General features: G+C 39.1%; 1 protein-coding gene across 6 annotated transcripts in view; it reads left to right on the top strand.

The window, feature by feature from the left end:
* TBC1D19 (TBC1 domain family member 19) overlaps positions 1 to 16,501 on the top strand; it is a 112,316-nt gene that overhangs the window by 35,640 nt on the left and 60,175 nt on the right. For all 6 annotated transcript variants that reach the window (XM_073342334.2, XM_073342335.2, XM_073342333.2 and 3 more), the window contains 6 exons: positions 3,218 to 3,292; positions 4,386 to 4,449; positions 5,498 to 5,544; positions 10,502 to 10,612; positions 13,524 to 13,596; positions 14,490 to 14,528. In XM_073342334.2, coding sequence (XP_073198435.1) covers positions 3,218 to 3,292; positions 4,386 to 4,449; positions 5,498 to 5,544; positions 10,502 to 10,612; positions 13,524 to 13,596; positions 14,490 to 14,528 — 409 coding nt within the window. The remainder of the gene's footprint in view (positions 1 to 3,217; positions 3,293 to 4,385; positions 4,450 to 5,497; positions 5,545 to 10,501; positions 10,613 to 13,523; positions 13,597 to 14,489; positions 14,529 to 16,501) is intronic.

Below are 16,501 nucleotides of genomic sequence, written 5' to 3'. Positions count from 1 at the left end.
CTGCATGGCATGTGGGTTTTGTGGAACTTTTTCCAAAAGACAGGGTGGGTGGTTCTGATGATCTCGGTGCAGTGTTTGTTGAGCCAGGAAAGCTTACTTAGGACTCCAAGCATTGTGGGTATAGTGGCTGCATTGTGACAGGTGGTAGTTCTTCTTTTCAGTTTTGTTGATGCAGTAGTTTTGAAACCTTCTGCACAAGGACAAATTATGTTGATACTTATTTATATGTCAGTATAACCAGACCCTCTTCCTGCATACTGGCCTGAGAAAGAAACTAGTGGAGAGAGAGAATAGGAGCTAAGATAAGCCAAGCCACCTCTTCTTTTCTTCCCCCCTGCCCATGAATGTCCGCCATAGTTAAGGCTCAGTCTGATAAGCTGTATGACTTAGCACCCAACTCCCACCATTCCAGCTGTAGAAATTCCCACTGGTTAGTGAATGTAGTGCATCCCCTCTGTGCCTGATGAACAGACAATGTGGGTCTGTATAGCCCCCAGCTACACAGTCTAACTCTTTTTAGCTCAAGCTGTAGACTCATGCTTTTTAGCTCTGGAGGTCCTTGTTGAATCCATGGTGTTGGCCAAGATGATGAAAGTTACAACAGCACTTAGCAGATTCAAATTCCTGGAGGAGAGTAACTTGAACAGTTAAGGACTGAAGACTTCTAGGCATTGTGTAAAGACAGCCTTTGCTGCATGTGAGAGTGTCTGTATCCTTAAGTAACATCTAGGTTTGCATAGATGTGAATTTTAGGTTTTCAGTAAGAAATGCAACAAAACTCAAGAACTTCCATGTAGTTGGAAAGAATGTATGTCACACTTACAAGATGGAATGCATGGTATCATGGAATGCATGTATGGATGCTGAAATGGACATAGGAGTCATGGTAGATATATACTTGAGCATAAATTCCCAGTGTAGTTCTGCAGCTAAGGGGGAGGTGGTATTACCTCTGCATTTGACATTAATGACATCATTACTGGAATACATTGTCCAATTCTGGTATCCACACTTCAAAAAGAATGTTGACAAATTGGGAAGCATTCATAAAAGAGTTACAAGAATGATTTCAAGTTGGGAAAACCTGCGTTAGAGTGAGAGACTTGAGAAACTCAGTCTATGTAGTTTATCCAAGAGAACGTTAAAAGGTGACTCAATCATGGTCTGTAAGTACCTACCTAGGAAAAAGATTTCTGATAGTAGATATCTCTTTAAGCTAGCAGAAACAGTCATAATGAATTCCAATGGTTGGAAGCTGGGACTAAACAAATTTAGACTAGAAGTAAAGTGCAAATTGTTAGCAGTGAACAGCAACAAAAGATGTGGGCTTGATGCGCTAGTTACTGGGTGAGGTTCTAAGTCCTGTGTTATTCATGAGGTCAGACTAGATTATCATAATGGCCCCTTCTGTCCTTAAAGCCTACAAATTGAGTCTGTTTTGGGATGGAGGTATTTTACTGGTTTTAAAAACATTTTTCCCAGTGTTTAATTTGGAGGGGTTTATTGGTGTTCATTTATATAGCTGGTTATTTTCTTGTACACATATACTGTTAACACTAACTAGACTATGGATTTAAAAAAAAACCAAAACTTTGATTTTATATATGTATGTTTTATCCATTCCCCCCCATCCTTCATGTGTTGCTTGTCATCTTAAATTGAAAGATCTTTGAGGCCGGGCCTTTGTTTTCATGTGTGTGGACAAAAGCTGTGGGTGCTGCAGAATACAAATAATAAACAATAATGAAATATATTCTTCAAAATGGAAATCAGGGGCCTGAACCAGAGGCCAGTGAAGTTAATGGGAGTAGGGTTCCATTTACTTGAGTAGGGTTTGAATCAGCTTCTAGGAGAATACAGAGAATGTTAAAATCCCTAATTTGGGTATATCCTCAGTGAAATTGCTCATATGCAATATCGCTGTAACATCAAGATAAAACATTATCAAGATAAACAACATTTGAAATACATTAGGGGGCAGAGAAGAAAGAAAGTAACTAATTTTCCAGTAAACTAATACAAATCAAATATAAATAAATTGAGTGCTGTCACAGTATTACTGAACCTTATTGTCTTGGTCCTCAGCTGATGTAAATTAGCACTGACCTATTGATTTCAGTGGAACTAAGCCAGTTTACACCAACTGAGGATCTGACCTAGTATGTAAAATTTGAAAATATGCTACATTTATGACAGGAATCTGATTCCTCCGTAAGCTGTTTTTTGTTCTCCCCATTATTAAGGTATTGCCTGCTTTTATTTTTAATCTTTCATTTGAGAACTCTTATCTATGCATAGGAAAGACTGGATTTTTATTGGTAAATGTTGATAAACTGATTTCACTGTTCACACACAAATGGATGAAAAAATATTTCCATCGATAATCGAAATTTACTGATGGGCAAAGTAAGAAAAATGCTGCTAGAGAACTTGTTAGAGTTTGATTTAAGGCTGTTTATTTTGTATATTTTGGAATATGATGTTGACAATTGGTATTTTAATGGTTATAAAGTTTTAACTTTTTGAATCTCAGCGTCTGCTGTCATTAAGGAATTATTGTCTGACTCCCGGATAATTTCCCACAATTGTGAAAATTTAAATAGATAAAAATCTTAAATGCTTAGGAGTAAACATCAATATAATCTGCTGAAATTATATTTAAAAAAATCAAATTCTGCCAAACCTATCTATGCCTTACTTTAGATACAATAATTCCAAATTCCTAGAACTTTTTAGTCTCTCTAAAAATGGGTAGCTAGTGTAATATCTTTCGAGAAAAGATATTTACTTACTTTCTCTCCATGTCTTAAAGGTGGAGGGGGCATTGTTTTTACACAGTTCACCTCCCTGAGCATGCTTGTCCAGTATTGTGGTTAAAATGTAAAACTCATGGCTACCAGTATAAAAGGTAGCTTGAGCACTAGCCTTCCTTCCAAGAATGAGTACCTGTAAAGCAGAGGCTTTTTGGAGAACATACAGTTTGGAGAGCAACCTTAGTTTGCTGGTTCTTTGTTACTTTGTTGAATAAAGAAGTTTTTCATTGTATAATGAACAAATCATTCCTTTGTTCACATTTTTAAGTAATCATGTAAACTTTTGGCAGATGTCAGTGACTTTCGTCATCTTTTCTTTTAAAGTTATTCATTGACTAGGCTGTGGTATGCTTATAAAAATGGGCGGGGGGAGTTCTACATTCATTAAAATGTTTATGTTACAGGGAAGCTGGGAGAAGCGAATTCTGAAGAGTCTAAATAGCATGTGTACAGAACTCAGTGTCCCATTAGCACGAAAGGTACTGTGTTTATTAACTTAACTTTTTAAAGTGAATGTAGAACTTGTGCCACATTCACATCTTTGGAAACTGTGGTCCTGATCCTGCAAAAACTTATCTTATGCAAACTTTATAAGTAGTTCCATTGATGTCAGGAATTGCAGGATTAGGGCCTAAAGTCTTCAGGGAAAAAACAGATAGTAGAGAAAGTGGTAGTGTGAGAGTAACCCCACCGGTGTGCCTCCATTGTACTCTGGAAGGACCACCTTGGTAATGAAGGGTGTTGGTAGGTCTTTCTCTTGCTGTTGCAATCGTTGGCCTCTGCTGGGAATACTGTACTGAGGAGCCAATTGATTGTTTTATGATGTGTGGACAGTAGTACACACAGACTGGATTGAGACCACTGACTCACTTCACATTGGCCACTGAACAACCAACATTGACACTCTTTCATGGCTGATTGGGACCAGAGTTGAACTTGTGACCTTGGAGTGAAAGGCTCAGTATTCCACTATCATCACTTCCCTTTGTCATCCATTCGTCACTGGCATCTTTATTAACTTACAGAGATTTGAAACATAAACAGAACAGAATTGGCAAGTATGTATTATAGGGCAAATCTTCCCTGTCCCTCTCCCCTAAAGCCTGGTAGCTGGCAGAACTGCTGTGGTTTATTGTACAAGGCAGAGGACAAAGCTGTGGGGAGGAACAGAGAAAGAAACGCAGGGGAATCTACTCCCCTTTTGTGCAACTGAGCTATACTCTTCCGGGCTTCTGGAAGCTTGAAGAGGGAATTTGGTGGCAGCACATGGGTGGTGCAGGGTGGATCCTCAGATACATGGAACTGCCAGCTAAACTTAGCTAAGGGTTCAATAGCCGATAGTGTGCCATAACTACCCCATGGCATGAGGAGGGGGATTCCAATCCCTACTTGGATTTGGTGCAATAGAGAGAATATGGCCTAAGGCTGATGCTAACTTACGAAGAGAGAAATAAAATTCTAGTGCATGCTATTTTTTTAAAAGACTAATTTTCATCCATACAGGAGATGGGTTTATTTTAGATTTTTAGCTGATTAATTAAAAAAGACAATTTATTTTCTTATGACTTACAGAGACCTATTGGAGAGCAAAAAGAACTTCTTAATAAATGGAATGAAATGGGAACTGATGAGCCAGGTATGTTAAATAAAATGTGTCTTTTTATATAGAAGCAAAGCAAATGCATATTTATCTCCTTATTTATCAGTCAGGGATTAAAGTAGTATCCGTTGTAAAGGCAACTAGTTCCTGTTTTGTGTTTTGTTTTGTTTTTTCCCTAGTTTTCAGTGCTTGGTAGCTCACAAATACCTATTCGCTGTATTATTTATTTATTTGAAGAGTTATTGTTTGGATTTTTGAATCTACACCTGCAGTCTGTAGATATATTCTCTTACATACTAATACCTAGAGAATTTGGACAGGTACCTTTAAGTTAGTAGTAGTAATGGGAGCAGTGCACTAATTGAAAGAAAAACATCATAGTGTTTACTTTTTGTGTCATTTAATCCTTAACAATTTTCTCTTACTCACATAATGTATTTTTTCAACAGCTAAAAGTGACACAGCTAATCAATATATAGGAATTACATTATGTACAGTTTCATAGCTAATGATCCCCTGTTTGGATCAACCAGGGCTTGGAGCAAGCTTGCAAGCCGCAAATACATGTATTGTCTTATACTGTGAATAAGACTGGATAATGACTTGGAAATTTTCATGGTCTGAACAGCAGTTTCATGATGCATTAATGTATAGATGTACTGCCGGGGGCAGAAGAAAATAAAGTGACGGTGTATTTTTACTTCACATTGGATTTGAAGCTGTTTAAACTTATACAATTTAAGAACACTCAAAGTATATCCTTTGTGCTTCCATTTTATTGTGGAGTTGGCTGAATAACAGGGATCTTTTATATTGCACCAATTTGTCTTTTTGTAACTCAGTGATCATTAAATAGCAGTTTTATGAAATATCTGATTATGGTTGCTGTGCATGGCATCAATTAGTGATTCTTTTATATATTGATGTGAACTTTTAAAGTATAACTGTTCATAAAATTTCATAGTCATGATGTATTATAGGGACAGTTACATTGTGTCAGAATTGGAAAAAACTTCATATATATTGCGAATCTTTATAAAATTTTAATTTAAATAAAGCATTTTTTAAATCCTGTTAATTTCAGATCTAAGTCTCTTCCGACCTGTTTATGCACCTAAAGATTTTCTTGAGGTAAGTATTGATGAAATAACTAACCAGCCATTGATTTACATCTGTTATAGTTAGTTATGTAAAGTGGGACCTGTGCATGGTAAGTCTTCAACAGATTGATAGGAAATTGAAATTAATTTTCTTCTAAATAGGGTAAACTGAATCAACACACAAATCATTGTCCATTAAATAATCAGGTACAAAACTGCTTTAAAGAATTGATGGTACATTTCTATCTTTTTCTAAATCTATAAGAAATTATCATATCTAAACGGCTGATAAGATTAACTTTTAACTGCTAGTGAATTACATTTCACCTCATATTGGTGATTCTTAAAACTTGAAACTTTTTCAATTCCTGTTAAGCAAAGGAGCTTCTTGCATAGAAAAATGTCAGCTCAAAATGTTTAACTTGGCATACTAATCAGGACTTCGAGGCAATAGGAAGTCATGCACATCAGATAATTTCAGGTGTCCCTGAAATAGGGTGTTTGTTACTTTAGTGCTCTTTGCCTGAGAATTTAAGCTTGTATCAAAATAAATAAATTTCTAACATTTTTCTATTGTAAAGTGGCCTTTCGAATGTGAACAGAGTCTCTGTTGCTTTGACAACCTAACCTTATGGATGCATGGAAGGGGAATCATGCTGAATTGCACTTACAGAGATTGCTGGTTCATCCTTTTAAAAAAAATTCCTTTTTATTGTGCCTATAATAGAAAGCCTCCTAATTCTCTGAAATGTTACAGGAAGAATCCCGTGGGACTAACTCTCGTCACTTTATTAACATGAACAGTTACGTTGCTTATTTCATTATTAATTTCCAATTGCAGATTGGTGTAATATTACTTGAAGTAGGTTCACTGTGGTAAATAACAGCGTCATGTAAAGATGAAATTCTAGACCATCTACAAAGATTATTCAAATAATTTTATAAAACAGAACGTAATACAGAACCGAAGATGGGGAGTCTCCTCATAGCTGGAAATACTTGAGGCTTTTGTCTGTGACCAAAACTAAAAGTTGAAGAATAAAACTAGCTTACTGCTAAATCTTTAAGGCCAGAATTGCTCAGTTTTTACTTGTTCTTTTGTATAGTTAATAATACTGAAGGCCGTAATTAAAATTATGTCAAGGGTCTGTTGCACAATAGAGATCGCTGGTGACTTGTTAATAATGGCAATATGTAGAATGCTATTGCTTATGAAAATACAATTAAAAAAAATCAATGGCTGTATAATACTCTGTCAGCTGTTGATTAAACAAATTTATCTAGAACCTTGGATAATGTAGGTAGGGAGCATAGAAATAGTCTGTTAATTTACAAAATTAAATTTAAAAGACAAACACAGCAATATGAATCATAATCAGCAAATTTAGTATTTAAAATGATTTATAAATTTAATGGAGTGTCTTTTGCAGTGGTATGAGATGTAGCATACTTGTAACTTTTGCTTGGATAAATATGAACTGTCATTCTTTGGAACTGTGAATGTTAAAAGTGAAGTATTCTAATTTACATACGCAAGTAAGATTAATGTAACATGTTGTTCTTTGTCTAATTGGTAATACCAAACTATAAATTTCTTACATTTAAGGGCTTCTGGATGTCATAGTTGTGCTAATTATAAATGTAATACTTATCTGTAATTCAATCTTATTATATCTGGCTTGTATTTTGACCTTATTTTAAATATTTATAAAGTAGTGTTTATTTTCCTCTTGTTTTCTGTTATTCTTTCCTTTTCCCCTCATGTCCCATGGTGTGTCATTTCTCATGTTAATGTATTAATTTAGGGCCTGACCCTGAGAGTAGTCCCATATAAGTCAAGAGGGACTAGTCACGTGAATTTGGATTAATCAGATGAATGAGGGTTGCAGATATAGGATTTTAAGGAGGAATTTCCTTATAGCACTGGTTCTCAACCAGGGGTATGTATACCCCTGGGGGTACACAGAGGTCTTCCAGGGGGTACATCAGCTCATCTAGATATTTGCCTAATTTTATAACAGGCTACATAAAAAGCACTAGCAAAGTCAGTACAAACTAAAGTTTCACAGACAAAATGAGAAAGTAAGCAATTTGTCAGTAATAGTGTGCTGTGACACTTTTTTGTATGTTTGTCAGATTTTGTAAGCAAGTAGTTTTTAAATGAAGTGGGTTATAGCCCATGAAAGCTTATGCCCAAATAAATTTGTTAGACACACCCCTGGAACCCCGACCTGGGATATTCTATCTACTACCCAAGATCCATAAACCTGGAAATCCTGGGCACCCCATCATCTCAGGCATTGGCACCCTGACAGCAGGATTGTCTGGCTATGTAGACTCCCTCCTCAGGCCCTACGCTACCAGCACTCCCAGCTACCTTCGAGACACCACTGACTTCCTGAGGAAACTACAATCCATCGGTGATCTTCCTGATAACACCATCTTGGCCACTATGGATGTAGAAGCCCTCTACACCAACATTCCACACAAAGATGGACTACAAGCCGTCAAGAACACTATCCACGATAATGTCACGGCTAACCTGGTGGCTGAACTTTGTGACTTTGTCCTTACCCATAACTATTTTACATTTGGGGACAATGTATACCTTCAGATCAACGGCACTGCTGTGGGTACCCGCATGGCCCCACAGTATGCCAACATTTTTATGGTTGACTTAGAACAAAGCTTCCTCAGCTCTCGTCCCCTAACGCCCCTACTCTACTTGCGCTATATTGATGACATCTTCTCATCTGGACCCATGGAAAAGAAGCCCTTGAGGAATTCCACCATGATTTCAACGATTTCTATCCCACCATCAACCTCAGCCTGGTCCAGTCCACACAAGAGATCCACTTCCTGGACACTACAGTGCTAATAAACAATGGTCACATAAACACCACCCTATACCGGAAACCTACTGACCGCTATTCCTACCTACATGCCTCCAGCTTTCACCCTGACACACCACACGATCCATCGTCTACAGCCAAGCTCTGCGATACAACCGCATTTGCTCCAACCCCTCAGACAAAGACAAACACCTCCAAGATCTCTATCAAGCATTCTTACAACTACAGTACCCACCTGCGGAAGTGAAGAAACAGATTGATAGAGCCAGAAGAGTTCCCAGAAGTCACCTACTACAGGACAGGCCTAACAAAGAAAATAACAGAACGCCACTAGCCGTCACCTTCAGCCCCGAACTAAAACCCCTCCAACGCATTATTAAGGATCTACTACCTATCCTGAAGGATGACCCAAAACTCTCACAAATCTTGGGAGACAGGCCAGTCCTTGCCTACAGACAGCCCCCCAACCTGAAGCAAATACTCACCAGCAACCACATACCACACAACAGAACCACTAACCCAGGAACCTATCCTTGCAACAAAGCCCGTTGCCAACTGTGCCCACATATCTATTCAGGGGACACCATCAAAGGGCCTAATAACATCAGCCACACTATCAGAGGCTCATTCACCTGCACATCCACCAATGTGATATATGCCATCATGTGCCAGCAGTGCCCCTCTGTCATGTACGTTGGTCAAACTGGACAATCTCTACGTAAAAGAATAAATGGACACAAATCAGATGTCAAGAATTATAACATTCATAAACCAGTCGGAGAACACTTCAATCTCTCTGGTCACGCAATCACAGACATGAAGGTCGCTATCTTACAACAAAAAAACTTCAAATCCAGACTCCAGCGAGAAACTGCTGAATTGGAATTCATTTGCAAATTGGATACTATTAATTTAGGCTTAAATAGAGACTGGGAGTGGCTAAGTCATTATGCAAGGTAGCCTATTTCCCCTTGTTTTTTTCTACCCCCCCCCAGCCCCCCCCCCGACGTTCTGGTTAAACTTGGATTTATGCTGGAAATGGCCCACCTTGATTATCATGCACATTGTAAGGAGAGTGGTCAGTTTGGATGAGCTATTGCCAGCAGGAGAGTGAGTTTGTGTGTGTGTGTGGGGGGGGAGGGTGAGAAAACCTGGATTTGTGCTGGAAATGGCCCAACTTGATGATCACTTTAGATAAGCTATTACCAGCAGGAGAGTGGGGTGGGAGGAGGTATTGTTTCATGGTCTCTGTGTATATAATGTCTTCTGTAGTTTCCACAGTATGCATCCGATGAAGTGAGCTGTAGCTCACGAAAGCTCATCCTCAAATAAATTGGTTAGTCTCTAAGGTGCCACAAGTACTCCTTTTCTTTTTGCGAATACAGACTAACTCGGCTGTTACTCTGAAATTAGTCTCTAAGGTGCCACAAGGAGTCCTCCTCTTTACAGAATATATGGGATCGTGACTGAGATGAATAGGGCAGTTTACAGCTGTCAAAGCTATGATTTCAGACCCTGTAGACTCAGGCACTCATCAGTTTGCTCTTGTTTTAAGTGTTTAGTGTTACAATCGTTACCATAAGGACTAGAAATATCTTTTTAAAAACTGGAAGTTGAGATTCTGGGCCACAATTCTGTGGCAAGAGGTGAATTCTGTGGCAAACTGTTTCGCAGTGGAATTGCAGAATACCTAGGGCACTGGGTATCAAAACACTAATAGAATAGCTCTTTTTAAAATAAAAGAGTGCAGATCAATATCCTAGAATTCAGAGCCATTGAGAAAAGTACTATTAGCTTTCAGGTACTGTTTGATAGGGAAGCTAGTGTTAATTAGGACATAGAGTATGGCCTAAATGTTCAAAAATGATGGGTGATTTTTCAGTGCCTCAATTTCAGTTTTCAGAGTGGGAGCTAAGCACTTTCTCAAAATCAGATCCCTTTATGGATTTTGAAGTTGACTGCCCAAAATTACTAATTGCTTTTGAAAATTTCGGCCTTCACCTGGGAGTTGCAATGCTGCAGGAGATAGCACTACGTTTGTGTCAAAGCACAATTTGTGACACTGATACTGTTGGGCCACAATCTCATGTGTAGGTATATGCACAGGGAATGACAGATTGTATTATTTTTTAAAAGGTACTGATGAATCTTCGCAACCCAAATTATGAAAATGGGGATCAGCCTAGTTTAAAAAATCACCTCGGTCTAATTCAGGTTCCTCTGAAAGTTAAAGATATCCCTGAACTGGTAAGTGTAGTTGTATTTGTTCTTATGTTCTATTATATTATATTATATTTGTTCTTATGTTCTATTATATATTGACTAATCAATAATATACTAGGCAATAAAAAGGAATCTTAATTAGTTAATAGGTTTGTTTTTAAAAGACATGAGTAAGGATGTACAATAGGTCAGTAAATAAAATGTAACATATAGAAAAGATTTATTAAAGGAACTTTTTAATGAAAAAGAAATACAGAATTGAAAAAGGGATGTTTCCTCTTACCCCAATTAGTTAGTGGTTGATTTGCACCTTGAAACATGGCAGTATATTTTCTTACCTAATGTAACTGTGAATGTTTATATTATCTGTTAAATGACTACTCCTTTTCTGAATCCCTCTACACTCTTACCCTCAGTTACACCTGGTGGCAATGAGTTCCACACAGGGTGGCCAAAAATCAATGATTTTTAAAAATAAAAATAAAAAATCAGATTTTTTTATTTAAATCTAAATTTAAATATAGGTTAAATTTAAAAAGCCGATTTTAAAATTTAATTTTCAATTGACAATCTATGCTAAGACCTGAACTACGAATAATATCTATCAAACTAATTTAATTTAAATACATTTAAATAAATATTAATTAGTACATGTGTGAGAGGAGGATGAGATCTTCTAGTTTTAAAATCTTGAAGGACAAGGTGACCAGAAACAACAGTTAGTTCAATTCAAATACAATTATTGCTTCTTTTTGTTTAATAAATGTTCATTTGTTTGAAATGCAAAACATATTTTGATGAGAAAAAAAGTTAGTTTTATTTAATAAAAGAAACTAAAATGCTTTTTTTTGTATATTTTTAATTTATTTGAATTTCCAACTCTATTGAGCTTGATACAAGACACAAGTAAAAAATTAAACTGCTTAAATTAATTGCTTTAATAAATTTGTATAGATGTAGTGTATTCTCTTGATCAAAAAGAAGCCACAAATTTAGTATAAAGTTGTTACAACTAAATATAAGTCAACGTGCTTTAATGGTTACCAACTAATAAGGATCAACCTTTCTTTAGGAAAAAATGTAAATACATGCTTAAAATCTATTATTTAAAGCTTGATGATTTAAATAATTGATTTGATTTTATTTGATTTATATCCATCTACCCTGGTTCCATAGGTTTATTATTCATTGTGTAAAATAAAAATAAAAAAATGATTACCTTTTATCAGTTTCAAATTTGCCTTTCCATTTCATTGGATGTCCTTTTTGCTCTTATATTGTGAAGGAGGGTAAGTAGAAATGTTAAGTGATGGTGATTTTGGAAGCAAATACTGTGGACCAGTTTGTAAGGCCACTTTGTGCCATGTAAGCATAAAGAGTTCAAAATGGTATTACTGTGACTAGACATAGTCAGTCTGTGCAGGAGAACTCTCTGCTAGCATACAGCGAGTGAAAGTGGCTCTGACACCAACTATACAAGCCATTCCCTGTTTCTGCCCTCCACCCCCATGGGGAAGGATTAGGGTTGCCAACTTTCTGATTGCAGAAAACCGAACACCTTCCCCCCACCCCTTCCCTAAGGCCCCACCCTTGCCCTGCCCCTTTTCGAAGGCCCTTCCCCCCCCACTCACGCCATCCCGCCTCCCTCTAGAGCTCACTTTTCCCCCACCTTTGGTCACTTGCTCATTTTCACCACGCTGGGGCAGGGGGTTGGTGGTATGGGAGGGGGTGCGGGCTATGCCTAGGGGTACAGGCTCTGGGGTGGGGCTGGAGATGAGGCATTTGAGGTACAGGAGGGGGCTCCGGGCTGGGGCCGAGGGATTCGGAGCGCAGGAGCGGATGCGGGCTCTGGGAGGGAGTTTGGGTGCAGAACGGGGCTCAGGGCTTGGATGGGGTTTGGGGTGTGGGAGGGGACGTGTGGTGTGAGCTTCAGGAGGGAGCTCAGGGCTGGGGCAAGGGGTTGGGATGTAGGAGGAGGCTTGGGGGCACTTAGCTCAGGTGGCTCCCGCCAGTGGGAACTGCAGAGCCAGCGCTCGGGTCGGGGACTGTGCACGAAGCCTCCCTGGCCGCCTCTGCGCCTAGAGGCTGCAGGTTAATGCCGGGCACTTCTGGGAGCCACGCAGAGCCAGGACTGGCAGGGAGCCTGCCTTAACCCACTGTGCTGCTGACTGGACTTTTAATGGCCTGGTCAACAGTGCTGATCTGAACTGCCAGGGTCCTCTTTTGACCGAGCATTCCAGTCAAAAACCGGATGCCTGGCAACCTTAGGAAGGATAGTGTGTGTCAGCTGCATTCTGGGGACAGGATGTAGGCCAGACAGGGAGGAAAGGGGATGTGGTTGATCAGAGGGATAGCTCGGTGGTTTGAACATTGGCCTGCTAAACCCAGGGTTGTGAGTTCAATCCTTGGGGGGCCATTTAGGGATCTGGGGCAAAAATTGGGGATTGGTCCTGCTTTGAGCAGGGGGTTGGACTAAATGACCTCCTGAGGTCCCTTCCAACCCTGATGTTCTATGATTCTGTGATCTCTGCTGCACCTGATTCTCCACACACACAAGGCTCTCGAGGGACGTTATGCTAGTGGAGAGAGTTAGGGCTTCCCCTGGGTGACCCTAACTTGCACCCAGAGCAGTAAATCAGGGAGCCATAATCGGCTCCCTGCAGCTTCCGTCTGTTTTGTCTGAGTTAAGCTCACACGTAGGTGAGAATCAGGGTGTGTAAGTCAAACTGTTTTTCTGTCTTAGAAAAATCTTGTACTGATTCTTATTCTTTCTTTTAAAATCATTTACTTCATACGTGATAAAGTTTGTTAGTTTGTAGGATATAACGATACATTTAATTCAAGGATTTTTTTTTAAATAAACTTTTAAAGAAGGAAACTCTCTCTGCGAGCTCTTCATAATATGCTTTTAATTCTCTATTTGTATTTTTTTCAGAGAGACTATTTCAGTGAGCTAGGCTTGAATACAGGACAGCTGGGTATTGATGATTCCACACAAGTGCCTCCAGGTTAGTGTGTGCTCTGCTTTAATAATTTAATTAGAACAGTAATGATTAAAGTATGTTTTTATGGAATACTGTGTAATTGAAAAGTAACTTGTATAACTTTTTGATAATATTCATAAGTATTTGTACCACAGCTATAACTCCAATGGTTCTCATGTGAATAAAGTTGAACATATTTGAACTGGTAGTGGATAACATTGCAAATGTGAAGAGCTTGATTTGAAAGATGTGGAGTGCTTGCAATTCTTGTTGATTTCAGATGGAGCTTCAGGTGTTTAAACCCTTTTCAGGATCAGGCCTGTGTCTCAAAAATATATATATATATATATTTTTAGAAAGTCTCAAGTTTCAAATCAAAACTGCTTTGAGTAACACAGTTGTGCAGCTGTGACACCACAGGATTATTAGGAAAATACAGAGGCACCTTTTTGATGTCCATGCTCTAGAAAATATTACAGAAAAAATTGTGTGTTAATATTCTGTGGTTTAAATAATACATAATGGTGGTTTATTTCTTGTATGCACACTATTATTTCTGTAGAAACAACTCTAGGGTCTCAAAGAATGGAAAATTATAGGATATAGAGAGACATTTGAAGTGGAAAATGTTCTGATTAAAGGTGTTGTGTGTATTTTTTTTTTTTATTTCTATCCTTCAGTCTAAATTACAGAAGAATATTGCTGCTGATGCTATTTTAATTATAGTAACATTAGCAGTAAAAATATTGGTTAAATATGATGTGTATTAATCTGCAGACATATATGCTTTGCAGGCATCAAAATTAATCTTCTGTTAGTCAAAAATACAAAATGTTGCCACACTAATAGCTGAAGTATTTTTGTCAATTCTTTCTTCATTATTTTTGGATTTTATTCATCCTTCATTATATTTTTAGAACTCTTTGAAAATGAACATGTACGTGTTGGGCAGACAGGTAAGGATTTGATTTCAGTTGTAATAAACTGTGAGGAATTAGGAATATCCTAAATAACTGTTGTCACGGAGTCCCTGGGCGATGCTCTGGAACTGCTCCCCATGAAGCCAGTCAGGACTCTGGGGTAGTCGCCTTTCTGTGAGCAGCCTGTCTTCAGGACACACAGCTCACACAGCTTCCACCTTCCTGGGTCTGACCTCGGAGCATTCAGCATCCTCTGCCCCTCCGTGCGCTTCCCCCCAGCGAGTCCACTCAGGTGGGGCTCCTGGGGAAGCCAGAGCGTCCTGCACCCCAACTTCGCAGTCAGACGGGACTCTCAGCCAGCCAGTAAAACAGAAGGTTTATTAGACGACAGGAACATGGTCTAAAACAGAGCTTGCAGGTGCAGAGAACGGGACCCCTCAGCTGGGTCCATTTTGGGGGGCAGTGAGCCAGACGACCATGTCTGCACTTCACTCCATGTCCCAGCCAGCCCCAAACTGAAACTCCCTCCAGCCCCTCCTCCTCTGGGCTTTGTTCCTTTCCCGGGCCAGGTGGTCACCTGATTCCTTTGTTCTCCAACCCTTTAGCTCTCACCTCGCAGGGGGGGAAGGGCCCAGGCCATCAGTTGCCAGGAAACAGGGTGTCGGCCATTCTCTGTGTCCAGACTCCTGCACACACCGGCCCTCTAGGGCTCTGCAATGATCATACACCCTTACCCCACCACCTAGATACTTAAGAACTGCCTAGGGGAAACTGAGGCACCCCCATACTATTCAGAGGAAACATTAAGAAGAGTCCCACTTCGTCACATCTGTCTTCTTCAAATAGTCATTCCTGAAATATTTTAATATTTCACCCATGGTAACACAAAGCACCCTGGATAATTCCATGGATGTTCGTATAAAGGTAGAAAACCTAGCGTTTTACATCTACCAATAGCTGCCAGATAAATAGCTCTACAGCTGGTTCGCTAAAAGCAAAATAGCAAGCATAGACACACACCTTTATGGCAATAGCTTAACCCATGCAACTTCTGAATTTCATTTTAAAATCAAAAGAGCTTGTTTTTCCATCTGTGCACACACAGTTCTCATTAGTGTTAATGGGATTTATGCTCATGCATCAGATGAGAATATAACCCTAATTCCTTTTGATGGTTATTCATAATTGCAGAACCTCATAACTACTGCAACTCTAAGCCATTATGGATGATTTTCACTCATTTTTCCACACATGTACTCCTTTCTGCGTTAGTTATATCTCCTCCTTGTATCTGTAGGATGAGAAGTTATCCTTAATTTTAAAACGGATTAAAAAAGTCCTTCATTAGCTCAAACCTTGCTAGAGAAGAAACACTCAGTGTCTTTACTTTCCACATCTTTAGGGGTAGACAATAACTGCTCATTATTATTTCCTCCAGCCAGCATCTTCAAAGGGGCAGACAGCAAGTCTGATGCACCCCTATAGCATTTTCAGGAAGCATGTCCACTTCCCTCTTCTGCTGCTGGGTCTAAGATGACAGCAGAATCTCTCCCTTCTCTTTCTTTTTCTGAGGTCCTTCGTCTCTCTTTTCCTCACCCAGTCATTCTGGCTTTGTGTAATCAGCTGAGGTACAATCCCTCTCATCCCCCCCCTTTCCCTATACTTCCTCAATGAATTCCTGGCCCCTGCAAAACAGACTTCCTAAGTAAATCCTGTATCTTTCCTATGTATTCACTGCTCCCTATCTCTTAACCATTCAGAGCAGCCTCTACTTCCCATTTCGTCTTCTACACCTTGTTTCTACAGGATGGCACAGAGTGACATGAAACCATGAGACAGAGTCTTGATCAGCTGTGAAGAAAAGTCTGGGCCACTGACCTGCTTGCTTTCTTGTAGCAACTGTGATGACTGCTACATGGGAGGTGACGCCTTCTTTATTATAAACACAATTTAAAAAACCACCACAACATATGGCAGTTGGCCAGAAAAGCTTGGAGTATACATGCAGG

Source organism: Lepidochelys kempii, chromosome 4 (assembly GCF_965140285.1).
Source record: "Lepidochelys kempii isolate rLepKem1 chromosome 4, rLepKem1.hap1, whole genome shotgun sequence".
NCBI classification, from domain to species: Eukaryota; Metazoa; Chordata; order Testudines; family Cheloniidae; genus Lepidochelys; species Lepidochelys kempii.
The sequence above is the reverse complement of the archived record's forward strand: the minus strand, read 5'-3'. Positions and strand labels throughout refer to the sequence as shown.